Source organism: Vulpes vulpes, chromosome 12 (genome assembly GCF_048418805.1).
Source record: "Vulpes vulpes isolate BD-2025 chromosome 12, VulVul3, whole genome shotgun sequence".
NCBI lineage: Eukaryota > Metazoa > Chordata > Mammalia > Carnivora > Canidae > Vulpes > Vulpes vulpes.
In genome coordinates this window covers 17,341,110-17,362,868 of record NC_132791.1, presented here as the reverse complement: position 1 = coordinate 17,362,868, position 21,759 = coordinate 17,341,110, and the positions used below count along the sequence as shown (strand labels likewise).

General features: G+C 38.4%; 1 protein-coding gene across 6 annotated transcripts in view; it reads left to right on the top strand.

Moving 5' to 3' along the window:
* The window catches only part of INVS (inversin), a 152,455-nt gene that overhangs the window by 57,175 nt on the left and 73,521 nt on the right, over positions 1-21,759 (top strand). For all 6 annotated transcript variants that reach the window (XM_026013329.2, XM_026013331.2, XM_072727853.1 and 3 more), the window contains 2 exons: positions 14,791-14,964; positions 19,088-19,255. In XM_026013329.2, the coding sequence (XP_025869114.2) occupies positions 14,791-14,964; positions 19,088-19,255 (342 nt within the window). The remainder of the gene's footprint in view (positions 1-14,790; positions 14,965-19,087; positions 19,256-21,759) is intronic.

Sequence of the window (21,759 nt, the reverse complement as noted above, 5' to 3'; positions counted from 1 at the left end):
ATATACACTGCTCAGGTACCATTTCCTCCAGGAAGACTTTACTGGCCCCTCAAGGCTGAGTTAGGAGCCCTTCTAAAGAGTTCTTACTATTGTCTATCTTTATATGTCACTTATCTCATTTGCCATATTACAACAGTGAATAACATCTAAATAACATCTACATATGGCTTCATTGTCCATTATGGCTGAAGCAAGGGGTAGTGTGGCAATTACTGCACCACACAATAAGCCAAATCAAAAGAACTGATACATGCAAGTTAACTAATGTTGGCTTCAAAAGTTTGGTATAGGAGGAGCTTACGGGGACAGATTGAAGGGGTGGGAGTAAAACCCAAAGCTGTTTTTGTTATAAGACTACATAAAATTCAGAAAATACTATTGTCCATATCAAAGAAACGGAGAAGAAAAATGAAATGGAGACACGGAGAAGTGCTAAAGTATCAGTGATTCTAACTTAACATCCAGCTCAATTACCATCTCCTTCATGAAATTTTTCCTGATCTAACCCTTTCCCATCTGCACAAAGGGCTGAAAGTACATCCTCTATCCTGGTCTGTTTTTCTACTTTTTATACACTTACTCTTCTCTGCTTGTTGTGTTACATTGTATATGAGTGTACATATGTCTTTTAATTATTTTTTAAAACTTCCAAAACTCTACCTGGAACCCTAAAACTCTTAGAAGAGAGCACAGGCAGTAAGTTCTCTGACATTGGCTATAGCAACATTTTTCTAGATATGTTTCCTAAGGCACGGGAAGCAAAAGCAAAAATAAATTATTGGGACTATGTCAAGATAAAAAGCTTTTGCATGGTGGGAGAAATCAACAAAACAAAAAAGCAACTTACTAAATAGAAGAAATTCGCAAGTGATATATCTGATAAGGGTTAATATCCAAAATATATAAAGAACTTCTATAACTCAACACCAAAAAAAAAAAAACCCCAAAAAACAAACAACCCAATTAAAAAATGGGCAAAGGACCTGAATAGACATTTTTCCAAAGAAGACATCCAGATGGCCAACAGACATATGAAAAGATGCTGAACATCACTCATCATCAGGGAAATGCAAATCAAAGCCGTAATGAGATATTACCTGACACCTGTCAGAATGGCTAAAGTCAAACAGACAAGAAATAAAGTATTTACAACAGCCAAGATATTGAAGCGCTACTCAAATGTCCATTGATAAGTGAATGGATACAGAAGTACACACACACACACACACACACACACACACATGGTGGAATATTATGCAGCCATAAAAACAGGTGAGATCTTGCTATTTGCAACAACATGGGTAGAACTAGAGGGTATTATGCTAAGTGAAATAAGTCAGACAGACAGAAGACAAACATCATATGACTTCACTTATATGTGTAATCTAAAAAACAAAACTAATAAACAAAAAGCAGAATCAAACCTATAAATACGGAGAATAAATTAATGGTTGCCAGAGCAGAAGGAGTTGGAAGAATGGACAAAAGTGGGTAAAAGGGAGTGGGAGATACCGGCTTCTAATTATGGAGTGACTAAGTCATGAGAGTAAAAGGTACAGTATAGGGAATATAGTCAGTGGTATTGTAATAGTGTTGTATGGTGACAGATGGTAGCTACACTTGTGGTGAGCAGAGCATAATGTATAGAGTTGTTGAATCACTATGTTGTATGCCTGAAACTAATGTAACATTGTGTGCCAATTATGGTTCCAAAGAAAAAAAAATTAACACTTCCAAACTTCTTGCATAGTGTTGGATACAGAATATTCATATAGTAGATAACTATTGAATATTGAATAAATGATTGAATTAGGTCAGTACTTCTTTAATCTTGGTATCATTTTTTAATTACCTGCAAAGTATTTAAGAAACATTAATTCCAAAATCCCAGAAACTCATTGCATTGACCTGGGATAGAACAGACGTTTTGTTTTCGTTTGGGTTTATCTATTGTTTGTTTGTTGTTTAAGCTTTTCAGAGTTGAAAATTCCAATATTAGGTCCTTCGTTTAAACAATTGTTCTGAGAGTATGGAATTGTAGACTAGCATCTCCCAGAAACTTGTTTGAAATGCACCCCACACCAGGCCTAGTAAATGAAAACACTGAGGGAAGGCTTTAGTAATCTGTGTTTTCAAGTTCTCCAGTTGATCCCTATATATGCTAGAGGTCAAGAACTATCGATTTAAGAAAAACTGTTTTCCTGTAAACAAAATATCAATTATGGGAAACAAAATGCATTTTATAATCACCCCAAAAGGTGGTGCCAATTTAAAGCACCACTCTAAATACAGAAGGGTACCTTACAAGCACAGCAGAACTGTACTTGTGGAAACACTCCATCACAACATTTTATACCTTTTTTCTAATATTTATTTTTTGCATGAAATGCTCTTTATTGAAGGAACTAATTTTCATAGTAATCTAAGAAAATAGGTTATAACAGACAGACGGATAAAGCATGTGACGGATCTAGCATTGCATAAAGAATCCTCAAAGTCAAGGATACCTTTACATCATTTCTTCTCTTAGAGAAGAGTCTGTACATTTCTCTCTCTCTCTCTCTCTCTCTCTCTCTCTCTCTCTCTGTGTGTGTGTGTGTGTGTGTGTGTGTGTGTTGTTTTTGACAGTAACATTTTCTCTTTCTGTTGTGCTGTTTGACTGTGTGCCACTTGATGGCTCTGTCTATTCCTATGGAAACCAAGTTAGTGGAAGGAGCCAAGACTTGGAGAAGGCACCGGGGAGAAATATTAGAAGAGTTCAGCCACAGAGCAACTAAAGATGTTGCCTTTCCTTCAGTCAAATCCTTTTTGAGAGCCAGAATCTGTTTCAAGCCGGGGAGATGTTCTTGGCTGATGTATTGTCTAGCTGCTCTGCCAGATGGATGAACATCTTAAACTGGAAAAACAACAAATAGAGCTCCTAGTCTGTCTTTGAAGTGCCATTCTTAGCCTTTGCTTAGAGAATTCTCAAATAGCTTTTAAAAAAATAGTTTTAAAGATTTGCTGAAGGTGGCAGGTTAGTGATGTGGTTACCATCATAGTTGTTGGGTAATTAGAAATTAGAAATTTTAGCTATAAAGCCTAGTGTTTGGACTGGACTTTCAGAAATTTATGGAAAAAGAATATCTGAAACTGGGGGAAACAGCGCAGATTTAATTTCAGTTCTAAAGCCCAGTGAAGTCATGTCATTCAAAAACGTGGGTTTTGTAACTTTTTGCTTTCTTATAGAGTCACCTTAAACAAAAGTCCAAGAAACCAGAGTACAACAAGACACCTAAATCAACTGAAACGAGAAAATGAGCCAAGCAAACAAGAATAATGAGGAAGGGCCATTCTTTTCCAATCCACTTATACTTTATATTTGATGTAGTTAGTAGTGGTATCTCCTGGCCCAGGAAAAAGAACAATACTAGATTGTATTATACTGAGCTACCTATGTGGCTGTTTAAATTATGTTTACATTTACATCCTTATTTTAATAAGGATGTAAAGTTTCATTTTTCCAATTTTATGACTTTAGTTTATGGCAGGAATTATTGTTTGGGGAAAGCAGTTAAAGCAGCTATTAATATAGATGGTTTATAACCCTATATCTTGAATCTAGCCATCTCCTCCCATCTTCAGATTCGTATGTATTCATTTCATTTTTTGCTATTTTTGCTAGGCATCTCTATATTGACATCCCTCGAGCCCCAAATTCCACATGCTAAAAAAAAATAGAACTCAAAATCTTCATTCCTAACCCCATTTTCTTTCCATCTTTCCAGTTGTTGACACTGCTCTCCATCTTCTACCCATGTAGGAGTCCTCTTATATATTTCACTAATCTGTCCTCTTATTTTCATTTAGCTCTCAACATTTCTATTCTGAATTGCTCTAGTAAGGCCCTCTGACTGGCCTTGCCTCATTGTCAAGGTTTTGTCCCCCTCAAATTGATGCTTCACACAGCCTCCAGGGTATTTTTTTAAAAAACACAAATTCACTCACGTCATTTCTTTCTTAAACTCCTCATTGGCTCCCTGTTACCTGTAACAATAAATTTTAGACTCTTTGTCCTGCTGTATTAGACTTCCCATTTTCTCTCCCTTGCCCACCTCTCTAATGTGTTTCAGGTCTTCTTATACTTTATTTCATATTACGAAAATAAAGAATTATTTTCAGGATTTGAAATTTTATTTTACTCTACAAACAAGGTAAGAAGTTGGTCTATTACTGTTTCATGTATACTGACAATAGACTCCAAGGTCAGAAACAAAGAAGTTTAACAAGACAGCATTATAAAAATCATCAGCACCTATATGTTTGCATTGATTTTCCTTGCCCCCAAGAATGATGAGGGAGTTTCCCAGTTACCAGATGATGGATGATCTGGGCCTTCTACCTACCTACCTACATGGTAGGTTTCCATCAGAACTGAGGAATCTGCTGCTTTTATAATAAGCAATAATTAAGCACAGAGGGAAAAAATGACCTCATCTCTCCAGTTGATTGCTGCCAGCACATCCCTGAGAACTTGTGTAAGTCAAGAATGGTCAGGACTTTGCATTTTTGCCATAAGAATATGCAGAGATGGGAGCCCCTATGGGTGACTCAGTCAGTTAAGCATCTGATTTTTGGTTTCAGCTCAGATCATGATCTCAGGGTCATGAGATCAAGGTCTGCATCAGACTCTGAGGTCAGCATGGAGTCTGCTTTGGGATTTTACCATCCCTCTTCCCCTCCCCCCATTCACATACTCAACGCTCGTGTGCACTTTCTCTCTCTCTCTCTCTCTCTCTCAAATAAATAAATCTTAAAAAGAAAAAAAAGAACATGCAGAGATGATTAGGGTCCATGGTAGATTGCCTCTCCCAACAATCCATCACTTAGTCCTACATGTTCTTAACATGAGCATGCTATTCCATTAGCTACTCTGATTAATCTGACCAACAGAGGCTGAAAACAAATCTGTTTAATATGTCTCATATGACATTTAATTAATAGGACTCAAAGCAGCAGGATGAGAACAACTTGCAGTATTGATTCAACTATGCCCCTCAGTGTCTGGGATTAAGTCAACTGTTAATAAGTACCAGGGGAAACAGTAGGTCTTACTTTATACAACCAGGATGCACTCTAAGACTAGTCTATTATCTATTATGACTTGTGCAAGGGAGTTTGATTGACCTACTAATCTTTGGTGGGATTACCAATAATTACAGGAAGTCCTAGATGGACCAATGGAGGAATATTTCATGGTCCTTTCTCCCCTATATACAAATATATAACCTGAAAAAGGCACAAGTTACTTTAGTTTAGGATTTGCTATTAAGCCTGGATCACCATTACATTACATTAATTTGGCTAGGCCACATGGGCAGTAACACCAAGCAGTTATAGCTTCAATTGTCATATGTGGCATAGCCCAAAGCTCCTTACACACCAGGAGAGACATATTTATTTGTATCCATTAAGCTAAAATGAGGTTTAGCCAGTCCTGTGTTTCTACATGTATGAGGGGGTTCACATTCAGGCACTGCCATTGATGGTGTTCAAGCACAGCAGAAAACTTCAAGACCATCCATGTCCACTCGAATTTTTTATTTCATAGCAGGTGAGTGGCAGTGACAAACACAAGAAATGATCCTATCGTTAGCCTCAGTTAGTCTTTGATTCAGGCAGCAAACAATATCCAGAATGCAGTACTGGATCCAAAGGACAAAGAGTGTTAATTATCCTTCCAAGATCTAAGGTATTTCCTTCCCAGATGCTGAAATGTATCCCATCCAAAAATTAGTGTATCCCATCCAAATGGCTATATCTCTTCACCTTTCTCCAATTATCTACTGCTTGCACCCATACCCTTCATCTAGAAGGGTAGATGCATATGGAGCAAATTTACAGAGACTCATTATATTCCCCACCTTGGCCTATGTGAGCACTGTAGGAAGACTTAGTAAACAGGGTACTCAATCAGGCGGTCATTATGGATGTTTATGATCTAGGACTGTGTCCACCAAACAAACCCATGTGGCTAAACCAGAATAAATTTGAATATCTAAGTCCCTTTTTGGCTGGGCTGCCATTCAGGGGCTATACCAACCAGGTCAGCCTGGGATAGCTCCTCAGGGAAAGAAAGAAGCATATAACCATGAATGGGCCAGGAAGATTCCCAGATTTTTAAAATAGGTATGTATAATCCCCACTCCTTTGCTCTGATTATTTACCAGGAGACTGCCCTGAGGATATGAACTCTTTCTAGGGGTGGCCACATTCAACAGCCAAACTGCCTCTCTTAGGTGTGTGGACCAAGAGGAGGTAACTGAGGTAGATTCAGAAATCTTTTTGAGTTTATTTTGGAGGAACCCATGCCCTCTCTCAACAATTTGAGATTCTTGAGGGTGGTAGAAAACAAAGAACACCAATCAAATACCTTAAGTATTGGTCTGTTGTTCAGTGGTCTTTGTGACAAAAGATATACCATAATCAGACTATGATGGTCTGGAAACCCCGAAACATGAAATGTTTTCATTTCAATGGCCTCGGTGCTGTGGCTGGTATAGGCTAATCAGACTAAAACAACAATATCATAACCTGAAAAATGTCGGCAGTGGTGGGCATGAGGTGACCTTGGCAAGGAGTTGTCAAAAAGTCCTTGCAAGGAATGAGCAGGAGCTGCCCTATAACGTGGCCTCTTTCATCACACACACAAAAATAGACCTACATAGAAGAATACACAAGTTTGGTATGCAGTGGTAGCTTCTACATCAAACACGTACCTTTTACTTTAGGCCTAGTCTATGATAATGGATTCATTGCCATGTTTAGTGCTGTGATGGATCCAGGTGGTAAATGACCAATGACTTGGGCAATGCAGGCTTATTCAGCAGCCTGATTCCGGTTGGTCTTATAAGAGAATGAGCCCTTATTATAGGTGTCTACAGAGAGATTCAGGCTGTTTAATTGGAAGACACAATTGTTTCTATAATTTGCAGCCACAAAGAGGAGTATCTTTCATCTACCACCATCTAGAGTCTTCCCCATGGCAGACCAGATTACTAGAGCATTGGCAACAACCCAAGAGGCAGTAAAAACATACCCTGTTCTTAGGAATATTGTCTAAGGTAAGGATGATGGCTTTCATTTCAGACCTCTGGGCTGACTCCCCTTTACCATAGTCAGTTTTCCCAAGTTGTCATTGAGGTGGGACTGCCTCCCAGTGGATGCCATCAGGTTTTAATTTAGCTAAATCATCAGTAAACCAGGCCAAGACATTCAGGGCATCAAGGGCACTATTAAGCCAGGAGCTTTACTTTAGATAGTGACGACCTCTGCACCCAGTGCTTTGTCCTCATTGCCAGACAAATAAGGCTATAGCAGGGATCTGATACCTGAGGCAGTTGGCTCTGTGCTATTAGGCAAGTCTTTGCATTTACTTTCACTTTTGAGCCGATGTTCATTCCTCCTTGCTCTCCTTGTTTTCACTTTGGATCCTTGGCTCAGCAGCCACAACCATATTGCCTTCAGGTTGCTGCCCCATAGTCATGCTAATATCCCTTCCTTTGCCTGCCCACAGGAAGGTGAGCAGAGACCAAAGCACCATTTGGGTTCATTGTTTTAGTTCTACTTGCCACCCTTTAGATTCATTAACAGATAGGATAGTGTGACCTCTTACCTCCCCCACCTTGCCTACCAGTTGGATACCACCTCAGAGAGTCTTCGTATCCCTGAACTTGGCCTGCAGAGTCCTTGTGCTTACTCGTCAAGGAAACTATGTCTTTGTCAGCATCCCTTCCTCATTGCCTGCATTGTCAGGGCTTTTACCCTACTTTTTTCTTTGGTGCATGCTAACTTATTATAAGGTGTGATAAATTGTCTATGGGTACCAGTAGAAGACACAAGACTACCAAAAGAGACAAAAAAAGCTTTACTACTTATTGATGGTACAATAACATGAGCATTTGCTTGCTTGCATCAGTTTCTCTTGCTCCCAAGAACTATGGGAGCAACGCAGAGGACCTAGACAGACTCTGGGAATACAATGGGTTTGTGTGTCATCTGAGAAATGCTGAGTTTGGGGAATCCCCAGACTGTAGTGTGTACTAAGCAAGCCTGCTCCTTGCCTGATGTCCTGGATGACATTAATGTCCTTCAGGATTGCTTGCTGCAAACCCAACTCTGAGAAATGGCCTAAATAAAGAGGAGTCAAGGCTTTGCATTCTTGGCATACCCAGTAAACACATGCAGGGATACTCAGGACCCATGGCAGATTTCTACTCCCAACACTATTGTGGTATTTCCAAGACTATTTGTGTCTGTAACCATTACAGAAAAAATGTAATATAATGAAATCACTGATATTTGTGACCTAAATACTTCCTAGGGATAGTGATTCTTTAAAAAAATTAATATTGCAAATGCCTTGGGAGTTTATAAATATATAATTATAGAGATATCATTAGAATTATTAACAAATCACATTTCTATTATCTCCATTTCAGTTGTAAATAATGTATCTTATTGTACGTTATATGATTAGCATTTAAAATGAGATATGACAGCATGCCTACCTTACATTCATATGTGCTATTTTATAGATATATATATATAGTTATAATATTTCCAGGACAAAGTTCTATAAAAACTCAAAAATGAACCAAAAAAATGTAGTGAACACTTGTATATATAGTCAACAGTTGTCTTCTCAACTACACTGAGAGTAAATATAAGTGCTGAGGACATAGAACAAGAATGCAAAGATCTTGAGAAACATGTGAGTCCCAAAGTACTGTATTGTTTTTGGGGAAAATATCCGTTCTCTTTTGGTGTTTCAATAGGGAGAAGAGCCACTACAGGTAGGGTTAGCCAAGTCTTCAGCTTTGGAGTCTGTTCAAGTAATTGTTTCAGCTAAAGAGGAAGCAAATAGCAAAAGTTCCCAGGAGTCAGATAAAGAAAATATGGTAGCCACTTGGAGAAGAAATGTAGAGGTAGAGATTCAAAATGTTTTGGAGATCAGTTGCCAGTAGTCTAGAAGTTAATAATTAAGGCACTTAACCAGGAACAGAGAACAATCTTGTATTATAATGATTTCAGATATTCTGGTTCAGGAAGATACTCCCATTTTTCCCACTGAGTGAAGAGTGGTCATATTCACACTAAAGCCAAGGAAATACTTAGAATTAGGGAGTATTGTTTACCTTAATATGAGGCTACAGTTTTAGAGGAAGCTCTTTATCTAGAGAAGTGGAAGGAGCAGGACAAAGATCAAGCCTCCAGACAAGGAAAGCATCCCTCATATCAGTAGAGATAGGGCTGCAAGGGAACATTATAAGAGCAGATTCTTAGTGGGCCAGGAGTGGGTGTTAGCAGCTGTAAGGGTGAGCAAGGGAAGAGAGAGGGGGGAAAAAAGGAAAGGAAAGGAAAACAACAGCAAACAGTCTTCTTTTTAAAATGAGCCTGCAAACAAAAATTCCAAAATAGATGAAGAACTCTAACGCTAAGAAAGCTAGCAATATCATTATTCAGATCATGAATTCATTCCCAGTTGAAGAGCATAAACAAAGCAAAAGACAAGCCACACAAAGAGAGGAGATATTTGCAAAACCAACCAAGAATTAGTACCCAGAATATGTAAATAACTCCTACAGATCATTAAGAAAAAGACAAATAACTAAATTGGGAAATGAGTAAACAACACAAAAAAGGCTAGTCACAGAAGAGGAAGCAAATGGCCAATAAACATATAAAAACATTCCACCTCAATCAGGGAAATGAAAATTCAGTCCAGAGTAAAACATAATTGTGTTATCTGTTTTATTGGCAAAAGTTAACAAGTGTGACAAAACCAAGTGTGGTGAGGATGTGCAGCAATAAGAATTCTTGTACATTACTGGGGGGAATATAAATTGGAGTAGCTACTTTAAAGAGCAATTTCAACCTGGCAGTTACAGAAATTCGTGCACATTTTACCAGGAGACATGTACAAGAAAATTTACTACAATATTGTCTGGAATAGTGAAAAATGGGAAACATGCTAAATATTCCTCTAGAGAATAAAGACCTACAGTTATTTTCATATGACAAAATACTTTCTCCAATGAAAATGTATGAACCAGAGCCACTTGGATAAATCTCAAAAATGCTGCTTTGAGTAAAAAGTGGCAAGTGATTCATACAGTACTATTTATATAAAGATTGAAAACATGTAAAGCAATGCTCTGTAGCTTATGGATACATATATGTGTAAGAAGCAAAAGTATTAAAGCATTCATTGAAATGATAAACACCAAACTCAGGGTAGTAGTCTCTAAAAAGAGAGGGAAGGTGTTGGCATTGGAGAGGGCCATAAAGGGAGCATCCACTATCTCTGTTGTGTTTTATTTCTTAAACATAAAAAACCTAAAGGAAAATATCAAGGCATTTCACTCAAAACTCCTTATTATTGTTATTAAGATTACCTGACTATATGCTTTTTTCTAAAAAAAAAAAAAAAGTCCATGTTAGAGAACTGGACAGACAAAAAATATAAGATTAAAAGTAGCATTTTGGTTGGATTTGTTTCCCAGACTCCTTTCAAATGCTGTTCTCCACATCAGAGAACTTTTTTATCCTTTTTTACCCTTTTAGATTTCATAGTCCTTTTCATGCATATAGGGGAAATCCAAATGTTATAATCATTTGCATCTCAGACTAAAGAAGCTCTTGTTAATGACAGGAAGATTAAGGTGAGGATTATGGCTACCTATTAAAACAAGTATCTCATTCAGGGTTTCAGAGACATTAGTAAATGTTTTTTCATTTCAGTGGCATAACAGACCTGATCACATCAGGGTTAATGTCCTCTTAGTGACTAAATCAGGACTTTTCTATACCTTCAGCTCTCTTACTTGTGCTCACTACTACCAGTTTTCTTGACCATCTACTCCTCTGGGGCACCTGGGTGCCCAGTTGGTTAAGCATCTGCCTTCAGCTCACGTCATGATCCCTGAGCTCCCTGCCCTTCCTCCCCACCGCCTCAGACCCCCTCCTTCCGTTGGGCTCTCTCACTCTCTCTCAAATAAATAAATAAGATCTATTTTTTTTAAAAGAATACATACTCTTGATTTTTTTATCTCCTTCACTCTTTTACTGTTTCCTACTCAGTTAGAAATTATTAAAGCAGATCCCTCAGGATCAGGTTCTGTGTGCCCCTAAGAGATGGTGCTAAATGATTAATTTCCAAATCCTCCTAATTCTTGCATTTAGGAATCAACCAGAAAACTTAAGAAGTCTGAATTTCAAGCAATATTGAGGAAACATTTAGACATTTTTTTTGTTTGTTTTTGTATCCAGAGGGCTTTACAGGAAGTAAAATTGTCTGGGATATGGGTCCCCAGAGTCCTACAACCTTCAGAGAGTTATCAAAGTAGCTTGCTGTCTCAGACTGGTATCTTCCTCTTTTCCACTGACTCTAGAAATATTCTCCTGATTTTAGCTCTTGGAGTTCTCTGTCTCCTCTGCTCATTCTCAGAATTGAGTTTGCATACCCAGGGCATCTTATAAATGCTTGTTCACGAGACCAGGAAGTTGACCGTGGTCCAAACAGATTATAGTGTTTCTAGTCCCAGCATTCATAGATAATAACTCTTTTGTGTCTCTGTCCTTTGGAACAGAAGCTGACATCTCCCCAGGGCTCCAGCTGAATTCCTTCTGGGCATGCCCTTACTGGTCGAATGTCATCATTATCTGTAGGTAGAATATAGGCATCTTTCTCAATGCAAAAAAAAAAAAAAAAAATCAGAAAACTACTATTTCTAACATTCCAACTATTTTTACTCTTATTTGTCCCTAACCTTGGTTCTCTCCATAATCACCAGTTGAAGTGCATATGGAGAGTCCCATCTTTCTATCCGTACGCCCTCCATCATGAGCCATTCTTGGTTCTACTTGATCGGCTACGTCCTGTTGCCTACCCCACACTGGAAGGCTGTTCATAATAAAACGAGCAAACATTTACCAAGCATTTGCTTTGTGCACTGTTCTGAGTACTTTACAACTACGATCTTTATCATTTCACATGCACAATAATCTCAATTCCTGTTAGCCCTATTTTGCAGATGAGGAAATCAAGGCACAGGAAGATACTTTACTTCATCTGTAAAACCTTTCCTTTTACTTCTGTAAGGAACAAAGATGAAAGCTATATCAAAGAGCTTTGTACTAAGTAAAGTTTAGTGTAAACATTTTGCTATACTGCCTGCTTCATAACAGGACTCAATGAGGGTTTTGTGAGTGGACATATAAATAAATATTATTACTGAGTGCATCTTGCTTTGTATAGGTTGAATCCCCAGAACAATGTAAGTGCTGTGTCTGTAAGCCAGTAGTCACCCACACCAACATATTCTTTTTTTTCCTTCCCTTTTCAGAATCAAAATGATTGTGTGATTGAATATCTTTAAAAGGTCATGATGAATTATTCTGTAATATTTGAAATGTTATGCTCAAAAAAGGTCAAGTCTTATTTTTTGGTAAGAAGTACCATATAGATTTGTTATTCCTGGGTACCATTTCTTTCTTCAAAGAAAAGATGGCAAGAGATTTAGAGCAGGGTGCCCTCTTGAGGAAATTTTAGCACCTTACCTCTCAAAAGCTGGCATTGGATGACATGAGAAACCCAGATGAATGATGCCCAAATAAATAAAACATTAAAAAGTAGGAGTGACCCACCACCAGAGATCTGAGTATTAGGATTCTTAACTGTTATGATCTAATATAGCAACATTAAGAATGTTCAAACAAAAAGAAAAACCTCTGGAAGATATTTTATGTCCACTCCTTGACTCAGGGCTCAAGCAAACATGTCTGTTGTGCCAGGAGCTATGCTGAGTACAACGCTCGATAAAATATAGTCTCTGCCTCCATGATGCTTACAGCCTGTGACGGAGATCACAGTGAAGGGAAATAAGCAATTACATATGTAACTGTAAGCTGAGCAAATTGCTGTGAAGGAAATGGGAAAGGTACTAGAATAAAGCCTAACAAAGTAATTTCCATTAGTGTGGTCAAGGAAAGTCTTCCTGAGAGGAAACAATTGAGCTGAGTCACTTGGCTTTTTTGAGTGAGCCAATGGGGCAAAGCTACCATCTGTGGGATTTTTAGACTATTTTAGACTATAGTCTTTTTAGACTATCAATGCATTATAATGCTAAAAAAAAAAAATCCCCTTTCCAACAACATTAAGGACGTAGAGGATCTCAGAAGATGAAAAGGATTACCGCTCTGCTTTGAATAGGGAGGAATATGCAGGCATGAAACAGGCAGAGAACTAACTGGTTCATGCCATACTGTTTGATCATGTTGAATGTCAGATATTCATGGTACCAGGCAAGCTGAAGGCCCCAACCAGAATTGGATATATGGGACCAGATCTCAGGAAGGAGCTCCGAAGAACTAGTTTTTGAGGGTTCTGTTTTGGTTCAAAGCTCCCATATTACATACACATACAGTTGACCTGGATCCCCACCAGTGCTGTAGCCTCTGGAGCTAAACTGCTTTCTCTGGATGGGTTGACAGTACCAGATTGGAGAGTTTAACTGATGTGGAGAGTACTGCCTGCAAGTGGACAGCCTGCAGTGATTCCTGGGCTGGCGTTTAGGTGACCAGATGAGTCTAGGACCCAGACTCTGAACAAAGATGCATCTATCTCAGTTGTAACTGTACAGAGCTCTCTCCAAGAAAACTAACCACCTATTTTATTAATCAGATGACTGTGAACAAAACATTCAACCTGGGTGAATCTCATTCCCCTCACCTGGGGTTTAGGTTTTTAAATCTCCACTCATTTCACAAGGTTGTTATACTTTGCATGTAAATCACAGATGCCATATTGGTCAAAACAAGCTGAAACTATCTACCCATTGCCACTAGTAGGTAGCAATTTGGAAAATATTCCAAAACCCATAAACTGTACAAACTCCTTTGACCCAGTGGATTGATTCCTTATCATTTATTTGTATGGGAAAAAAAAAGGAAAGAAATACTATGTAGAAATAAAAGTACATTGCAGCATTCTTATAAAAGAAAATATTGAAGGGGCACCTGGGTGGCTCAGTGGTTGAGCTTCTGCCTTTGGCTCAGATCATGATCCCGGGGTCCTGGGATCGAGTCCTGCATTCAGACTCCCCATGGGGATTCTGCTTCTCCCTTTGCCTATGTGTCTGCCCTCTCTCTGTGTGTCTCTCATGAATAAATAAGTAAAATCTTTATAAAAAAAAAAAAAGAAGAAAAGAAAAGAAAAGAAAAAGAAAGAAAGAAAAAAAAAATGCTGGAAAGGATCATAGGGACAGCTAAATAAAAGATAGTGCTTTAAACACAATGAAACATCGACCAGGGGAATCCCTGGGTGACTTAGCAGTTTGGTGCCTGCCTTTGGCCTAGGGCGTGATCCTGGAGTCCTGGGATCAAATCCCATGTCGGGCTCCCTGCATGGAGCCTGCTTCTCCCTCTGCCTGTGTCTCTGCCTCTCTCTCGGTCTTTCATGAATAAATAAATAAAATCTTTAAAATAAAAAAAAATTAAAAAAAGAAACATCAACCAGCCACTGTATAAACCGTATGCACCAGGAAGTGGTTGGAAGGGAACATGAAAAAGTAAAACAATTGATGGAATAATGGACTTATACGTATTTTTCATTGGATGAATTTATCTGAATGTTTTTACTCTTGTAGAATAATTAAACTGCTTAAAAAGTTTTAAAATTTCGAACATGTTTGGCCCCAAGCTAAATGTCCTCTTATCATTTTTTATTTTTATTATTATTATTTTTTTTAGGGAAATTATCGTTTCATGAAACTCCTACTTACACGCCGGGCAAACTGGATGCAAAAGGATCTGGAAGAGATGACCCCTTTGCACTTGGCCACCCGGCACAAGAGCCCCAAGTGTTTGGCGCTTCTGCTGAAGTTTATGGCACCAGGAGAAGTGGATACACAGGATAAAAACAAGGTAAGGGACTTGTCAGAATTGGAGGCAAATAAGAGCAAAGAACAAATGCTTCCTTTTATGATGTGAAATCTCAAGGAAGAATTATCACTCATACACTTGATGGAACATTTCCTAATCCCCATACTTCCCAGTGAAACATTTCACTTAAATTCTGTCATTTTCTCCTTCTACCAACCATGTATGGTAGATAGTATCACCTCCTTTTCACTGATGGGGAAACTGAAGTGTGAGACTAAAATTCTGTCCAAGATCCAAGTGGCAGGACCAGAATTCAACCCAGACCTACCCCCAGACCCTATTATTTCATAGCTAGTAGCGATAATTACCATTGGTGGTTAGATTGTGGTGGCCAAATGCCTGGGGCAATGTAGGCAGTGCATAGTAGTTTAATGGCCTGGGCTTTAGCATCAGAGTCCTTGGGTTTCCATCTAGAAGCCACTACTTACTTGTTCTGCACCTTTGGGCAAATTTTCTTAACTCCACTATATGCTTCAATTTTCTCCTGTGTGAAAAGGGAATGATAGGGTTGTTGAAAATAAAATGAGATAAGATATATAAATAGGGTTTAACACAATGCCTAGTGCATAGGATGCTCTCGATACATGTTAGTTATAAAATAAATACCATTCATTTCATTTTGGCTCTCACAGCTGCTCTGCCATTTGTTGCTGGGATCCCTCATCTTCCCAGACCTTGAATTTTAGCATATTGTACAAGCCGGTCACTGTTTTGATCAATGCTTTAATCATTGTTTACAGGAAAAAATTGTGGTGTTCGATTAGACAAGTGCGCAAAAATCCTCTTCCTTTCCACCAGGCACCGAATCACAGAGTCTTGCTAATTCCAATACTCCAGTGTAATTAAAACACTTAGGATTAAACCCTCTGGGTTCATGATCCCTTCATTCTCACAGTTTCTTTGTGTAGTTTTTAGATTTTGTTTAGCTATTACTCACATAACCCAGGGTTCTGAAATTAACTTTGACTTTATTTTACAACGACCATAAACTAATATTATTCCTTACAGCATTTGTAGTGCTAATATATCACTAAAAAAGCACTTTGATCAAACCACAAAGACCATTAATCGCTTACAAAGTCACAGATGTCTTTAGGCTCTATAATATCTTCCCCAGTATCTTCTAGGAACTCCCTGCTATCTTCCAGTCCTATGTATTCTTCTGTTACTGAACAAGGATAGGAGGTTATCCAGTCAGACAGATAGAAAAACATCTGCAAGGTCCAGGCAGGCACCAAGAAGAGAGCAAGACAAAAGCTTAGAGCCATGATTCTCAAACAATCTGATGGGAAGGATCCATTTTTTGTGTTTTCTTCAAATTTCCAATCCATCACAGACCAATAATGTTATACCATATATTAAAACTGACCCCCCCCCAAAAAAAAAACCCATAAGACAACACCTTATACCCTTTAGGATGGCTATTATTACAAAAGCAGAAAATAACAGACTTTGGTGGAAATGTGGAGAAATTTGAACCCTGTGCTGTGCTGGTAGGAATGTAAAATGACAGAGCCACTGTGGAAAACAGCATGACAATTTTTCAAAAAAACTAAACATGGAACTACTCTATGATCAGAAATTCTACTTCTGGGCATATTCCCAGAAGAATTGATATTCAGGAATGTGAACAGATATTTATACATCCATGTTCATAGCAGCATTATTCACAATAGCAAAAAGATGAGCACGACCCAAATGTCCATTGCTGGATGGTTAGAGAAACAAAATGCAGTACATGCGATGGAATATTATTCAGCCTTAAAAAGGAATAAAAGTCAGACGCATGGTACAACATGAATGAACTTTGAAGATACTATGCTAAGTCAAAGGCTGGGAGGAGATGGATATTAGGAGTCACTGTGGAATGGGCATGGAGTTTCAGTTTGAGATGAAAAAGTTCTGGGATGGAAGGTGCTGATGGTTGCACAACAGTGGGAATGTGCTTCCTGCCACTGAACCGTACATGTAAAAACAATTGTTGGGCAGCCCAGGTGGCTTTGCCGTTTAGCGCTGCCTTTGGCCCAGGGTGTGATCCTGGAGACCTGGGATCAAGTCCCACGTCGGGCTCCTTGCATGGAGCCTGCTTCTCTCTGCCTGTGTCTCTGCCTCTCTCTCTCTTTCTCTCTCTCTCTCTCTCTGTGTCTCTCATGAGTAAATAAATAAAATCTTTTTAAAAAAATTGTTACCTGTATTTTACTACAGTAAAAAAAATAATTACTTGGGATCCCTGGGAGGCTCAGTGGTTTAGCCCCTGCCTCTGGCCCTGGCCCTGGAGTCCCAGGATTGATTCCCACATCGGGCTTCCTGCATGGAGCCTGCTTCTCCCTCTGCCTGTGTCTCTGCCTCTCTCTCTCTCTCTGTATCTCTCATGGATAAATAAATAAAATCTTCTAAAAAATTACTAGAAAAACATTTTTTAAAGATGTAGAAAATATAATTCCAAACTTGTGCTATTAGATTCAACAGACCTAATGTTACATTTCAGTAAGTATATTCAGAACAAACATAACATGGCAAAGGAATTACAGAAACGGTACATGTTGTTTATTGAAAATGTGAAAAATAAATAAATAAATAAATAAATAAATAAATAAATAAATAAATAAAATGTTTTAAAAATTAAGAAAAGAAAATGTGGCTCCAGGGGCCTGACTGGCTCAGTAGTAGAGCATGTGGCTCTTGATCTCAGGGAAGTGAGTTCAAGCCCCACATTAGGCATGGACTCTACTAGAAAGGAAAAAAGGAAAGAAAAAGAAGTGAAGAAAAAAATGTGGCTATCAGAAATTACTTGCTATTGTATTTGTGACTGGTTTTTTCTATAATCATTACTAAATGAAAAGTAATGAGTGACTCTTCCTATTAAATGACCATAGGTACACTTTCCATGAATACTGTGTATGTCAACATTTAAAGTTTTCATTGTAGCAAGTGAGTTTGGTTCCTGCCTGTTAAATGATCTGATTCTAGGTTGAACTGATGACACTGCTATTTATAAGGGATAATGTACAGCACAACCATTTCTGTGTTCCCTCAGTAACCTTTTTAATAGGGAAACTACTCTTACTGTGGTTTATTGATGAGAATGGCAAAGGATATTTTAAAGCAATGCAAATAAGTTTGAGATGTCATTTTTAAAAAAATTTTATTTATGACAACATTTTATTCTATTTATTTTTAAGTTAGCTACACACCCCACATGGGGCTCAAACTCAAGACCCTGAGATCAAGAGTGGTGTGCTCTTCCAACTGAGCCAGCCAGGTGTCCCATCAAGATGTTCATTTATAAACTTTTATCTGAAATAAAGTAAGTGTTGCTGTATTCTCTACATATGTCTTAACATCAGTGGCAGGTATAAGAATTTATCCTGTAAAATTATAGTTAAATTTAAATTTGTATTTTGATGTAAGAAATGGATTCCAGATCTGTGATTTCCCGTGCATAGATCTTCTTTTTGATAGATATTGAAATTCAAAACATTCTATGAAATTCTTAAGGTGCTTGGTGTAATATCAAGATCATCACTTACTTTGTTGATAGTTATTCATAAACTACTGTGCTGCTTTTCTTTTTCTCAGTATTACTAATCTCATTGATTAGTCCCTCATGACCTAAGTGCCTATCATGATTAAGAAGTCAGATTCTACACTCAGACTGACTGGGTTAAAAATCTTAGTTGGAGGGACACCTGGGTGGATCAGTGGTTGAGCATCTGCCTTTGGCTCAGGTCGTGATCCCAGGATCGAGTCCCACATTGGACTCTGCATACAGCCTGCTTCTCCCTCTGCCTATGTCTGCCTCTCTCTGTGTCTCTCATGAATAAATAAATAAAATCTTTTTTTGAAAAAAAAAAAATCTTAGTTGGACCACTTACTACCTTTATGTCCCTAAGGAGATTAGTCATCCTCCTTGTGCTCCATTTTCTTATCAGTCACATGCAAATTCAAGAGTCCTTATCTCCCAGAGTTGTCATAATCACTATCTGAGGTAAAATGTATAAAGCTCATACAATACTGCCTGTCACACAATAAAAGCTTGGGAAAAGTTTGTTGTGTTACTATTACTCTTGTTACTGTTGTTTTTTTGAGACTCTAAATTTTGCAGCAAACAGCTCTGCATTGGAGTGCCTACTACAATAACCCTGAGCACGTGAAGCTGCTTATCAAGCATGATTCCAACATTGGGATTCCTGACGTTGAAGGCAAGATCCCACTTCACTGGGCAGCCAACCACAAGGATCCAAGCGCTGTTCATACAGTGCGATGCATTCTGGTGAGTACGGTGCTGCTGCTAGACCTTTCTAAAAAACAACTTTTTATTTTGAAATAGCCAATATACAAAAGCCTATATATGACACACAAATTATGAAGCAAAAGAAATACAACAATCATGTGAACCCATCCCTCAAGAAATAGAACATTTTAGTGCTGCTATTTAAGACCTCACAGAATTCCCTTGTACCAGTTTTTCTTTCTTTCTTTCTTTCTTTCTTTCTTTCTTTCTTTCTTTCTTTCTTCCTTCCTTCCTTCCTTCCTTCCTTCCTTCCTTCCTTCCTTTCTTTTGATTTATTTATTTATTTATTTATTTATTTATTTATTTATTTAAAAGAGAGAGCAAGGGTAGGGGTGGCGGGCAGAGGGTGAGGGAGAGAGTATCCCAAGCAGACTCCATGCTGAGCGCAGAGCCCGACCAGGGTTCGATCTCACCACCCTAAGATAACGACCTGAGCCAAAACCAAGAGTCAGACACTCAACCAACTGTGCTACCCTGGCACCCCTCTTATGTGCCAATTTCCCAATACATTCTCTCCTGCGTACCACGTTTGTCCAGTCCCCCATCAGGTACTTTACTCAATTTTTGTTTATCATCCCTGACGTTGTTTTATACTTATGCTCATTAAATACTGCATAGAGGTAACATTTGTAAAATACTTGTAAGATATAAAGAATAGGGAAACCACAAATACTCGCGGTCGCCAGCCGCGAATCCCAACCCCTTGGGAACAGCAGACAATTAATCTAAGCTCATGTCTTCCTCTTCGTCCTTTTTGTCCTTCCCGTCACCCTCCTGCTCGGATCTGGCACTGTTCTGCATGTACTCATCTCTGAGTTTTCCTTTTTTGGGGGGTGCAGAGAGAGAGAGAGCATGCAAGCAGTGGGTGGGGAAGGGGCAGAGGGGAGGAGAGAGAGAATGAATCTTAAGCAGGCTCAACACTGATCATGGAGCCCATACAGGGCTCAATCTCAAAACCCCAAGATCATGGCCTAAGCCAAAATCAAAAGTCCCACGCTTAACTGACTGAGCCACCTAGGTGCCCCTCATCTCTGATCTAAGAACAAGTAGATTACCGTTACCTTTGAAGCTCCCTGGGTACCTCCCAGCACTGTTCTATTCTCATCTTTCTGAGAAGCAGCCACCATCCTCAATTTCGTGTTAATCATTCCTGATTTTCATTATAGTTTTACCACATACATTTGTATCGCTAAACAATATATTGTTTCATTTTTAATGCTTTTGAATTTTCCATACATGGAATCACATTGAATGTATTCTTTTGCAACATGCTTTCCTTGTTCAATATTATGCTGGTGATTTTATCTATGCTGTGTATAACTGTAATATATTATTTTTTTACTGTTACATAATATTCCATTTTATGAACAAGCCGCACATTATTCAATTATTCATAGACCTTTGGAACTATTTCTAGTTTTTCACTATTTAAAAACAGTGTTGCTGGGGCACCTGGGTGGCTCAGTGGTTGAGAGTCTGCCTTTGGCTCAGGTTGTGATCCCAGAGTCCTGGGATCGAGTGCTGCATTGGGCTCCCTGTAGGGAGCCTACTTCTCCCTCTGCCTGTGTCTCTGCCTCTCTCTGTGTCTCTCATGAATAAATAAATAAAATATTTTTTTAAAAAAATAGTGTTACTTTGGAGTGCCTGGGTGGCTCAGTGGGTTAAGTGTCTTGAGACTCTTGATTTCAGCTCAGGTCATAACCTCAGGGTGGTGAGATGGAGTCTCTGGTTGGGTTCTGGGCTCAGCAGGGAACCTGCTTAAAGATTCCCTCTCTCCTCTGCCCCTCACTCTCATGCACTCTGTCTCTTTCTCTCTTTCTTTCTCTCTCTCAAATAAATAAATAAATCTTTAAAAAAAAAATAATGCTGCTTGGCACTCTTTTTTAAGTAATCTTTACAACCAGCATAGGGATTGAACTCATGAGCCTAAGAGTCACATGCTCTACTAACTGAGCCAGCCAGATGACCCTGAACTTTTTTTTTTTAGCATGACTAAGATACATATTTAACTAGTTGATGCAGATGCATAGAAATGCAGTTGGTATTTTTATTCATTGAATATGTATCTAACTTACTATACTTTATTATTAATTTTGAATATTTATCAGTGGATTCTTTGGCATTTCTACCCATTCCTTCTCATATTCCAGCTTACAAACTATAGCACTCTAATATTTAGTCCTATTTGCTCATAACATACAAATTAGACTTTAAAAGATAAAGTTATTTTGAATATGCAGTGATCATTTCTCAACTCTTTCAGGCTATTATTTTGCCTTGGGCCTTTCATTGTTCTTCGGATGGAGTCTGTTATTGGTCTAATTGTTATTACTTTATAGATAATTTATCTTTTCTCTCAGGTTACTTTTAAATTCTTCTCTGTGTGGTAACCTACAGTTTCACTACAATGTGTCTAGGTATGGTGCTTTTTTCTTTGGTCCTGTTTGGTGTGTACTCTCATTGCACATCAGTTCTGGAAAATA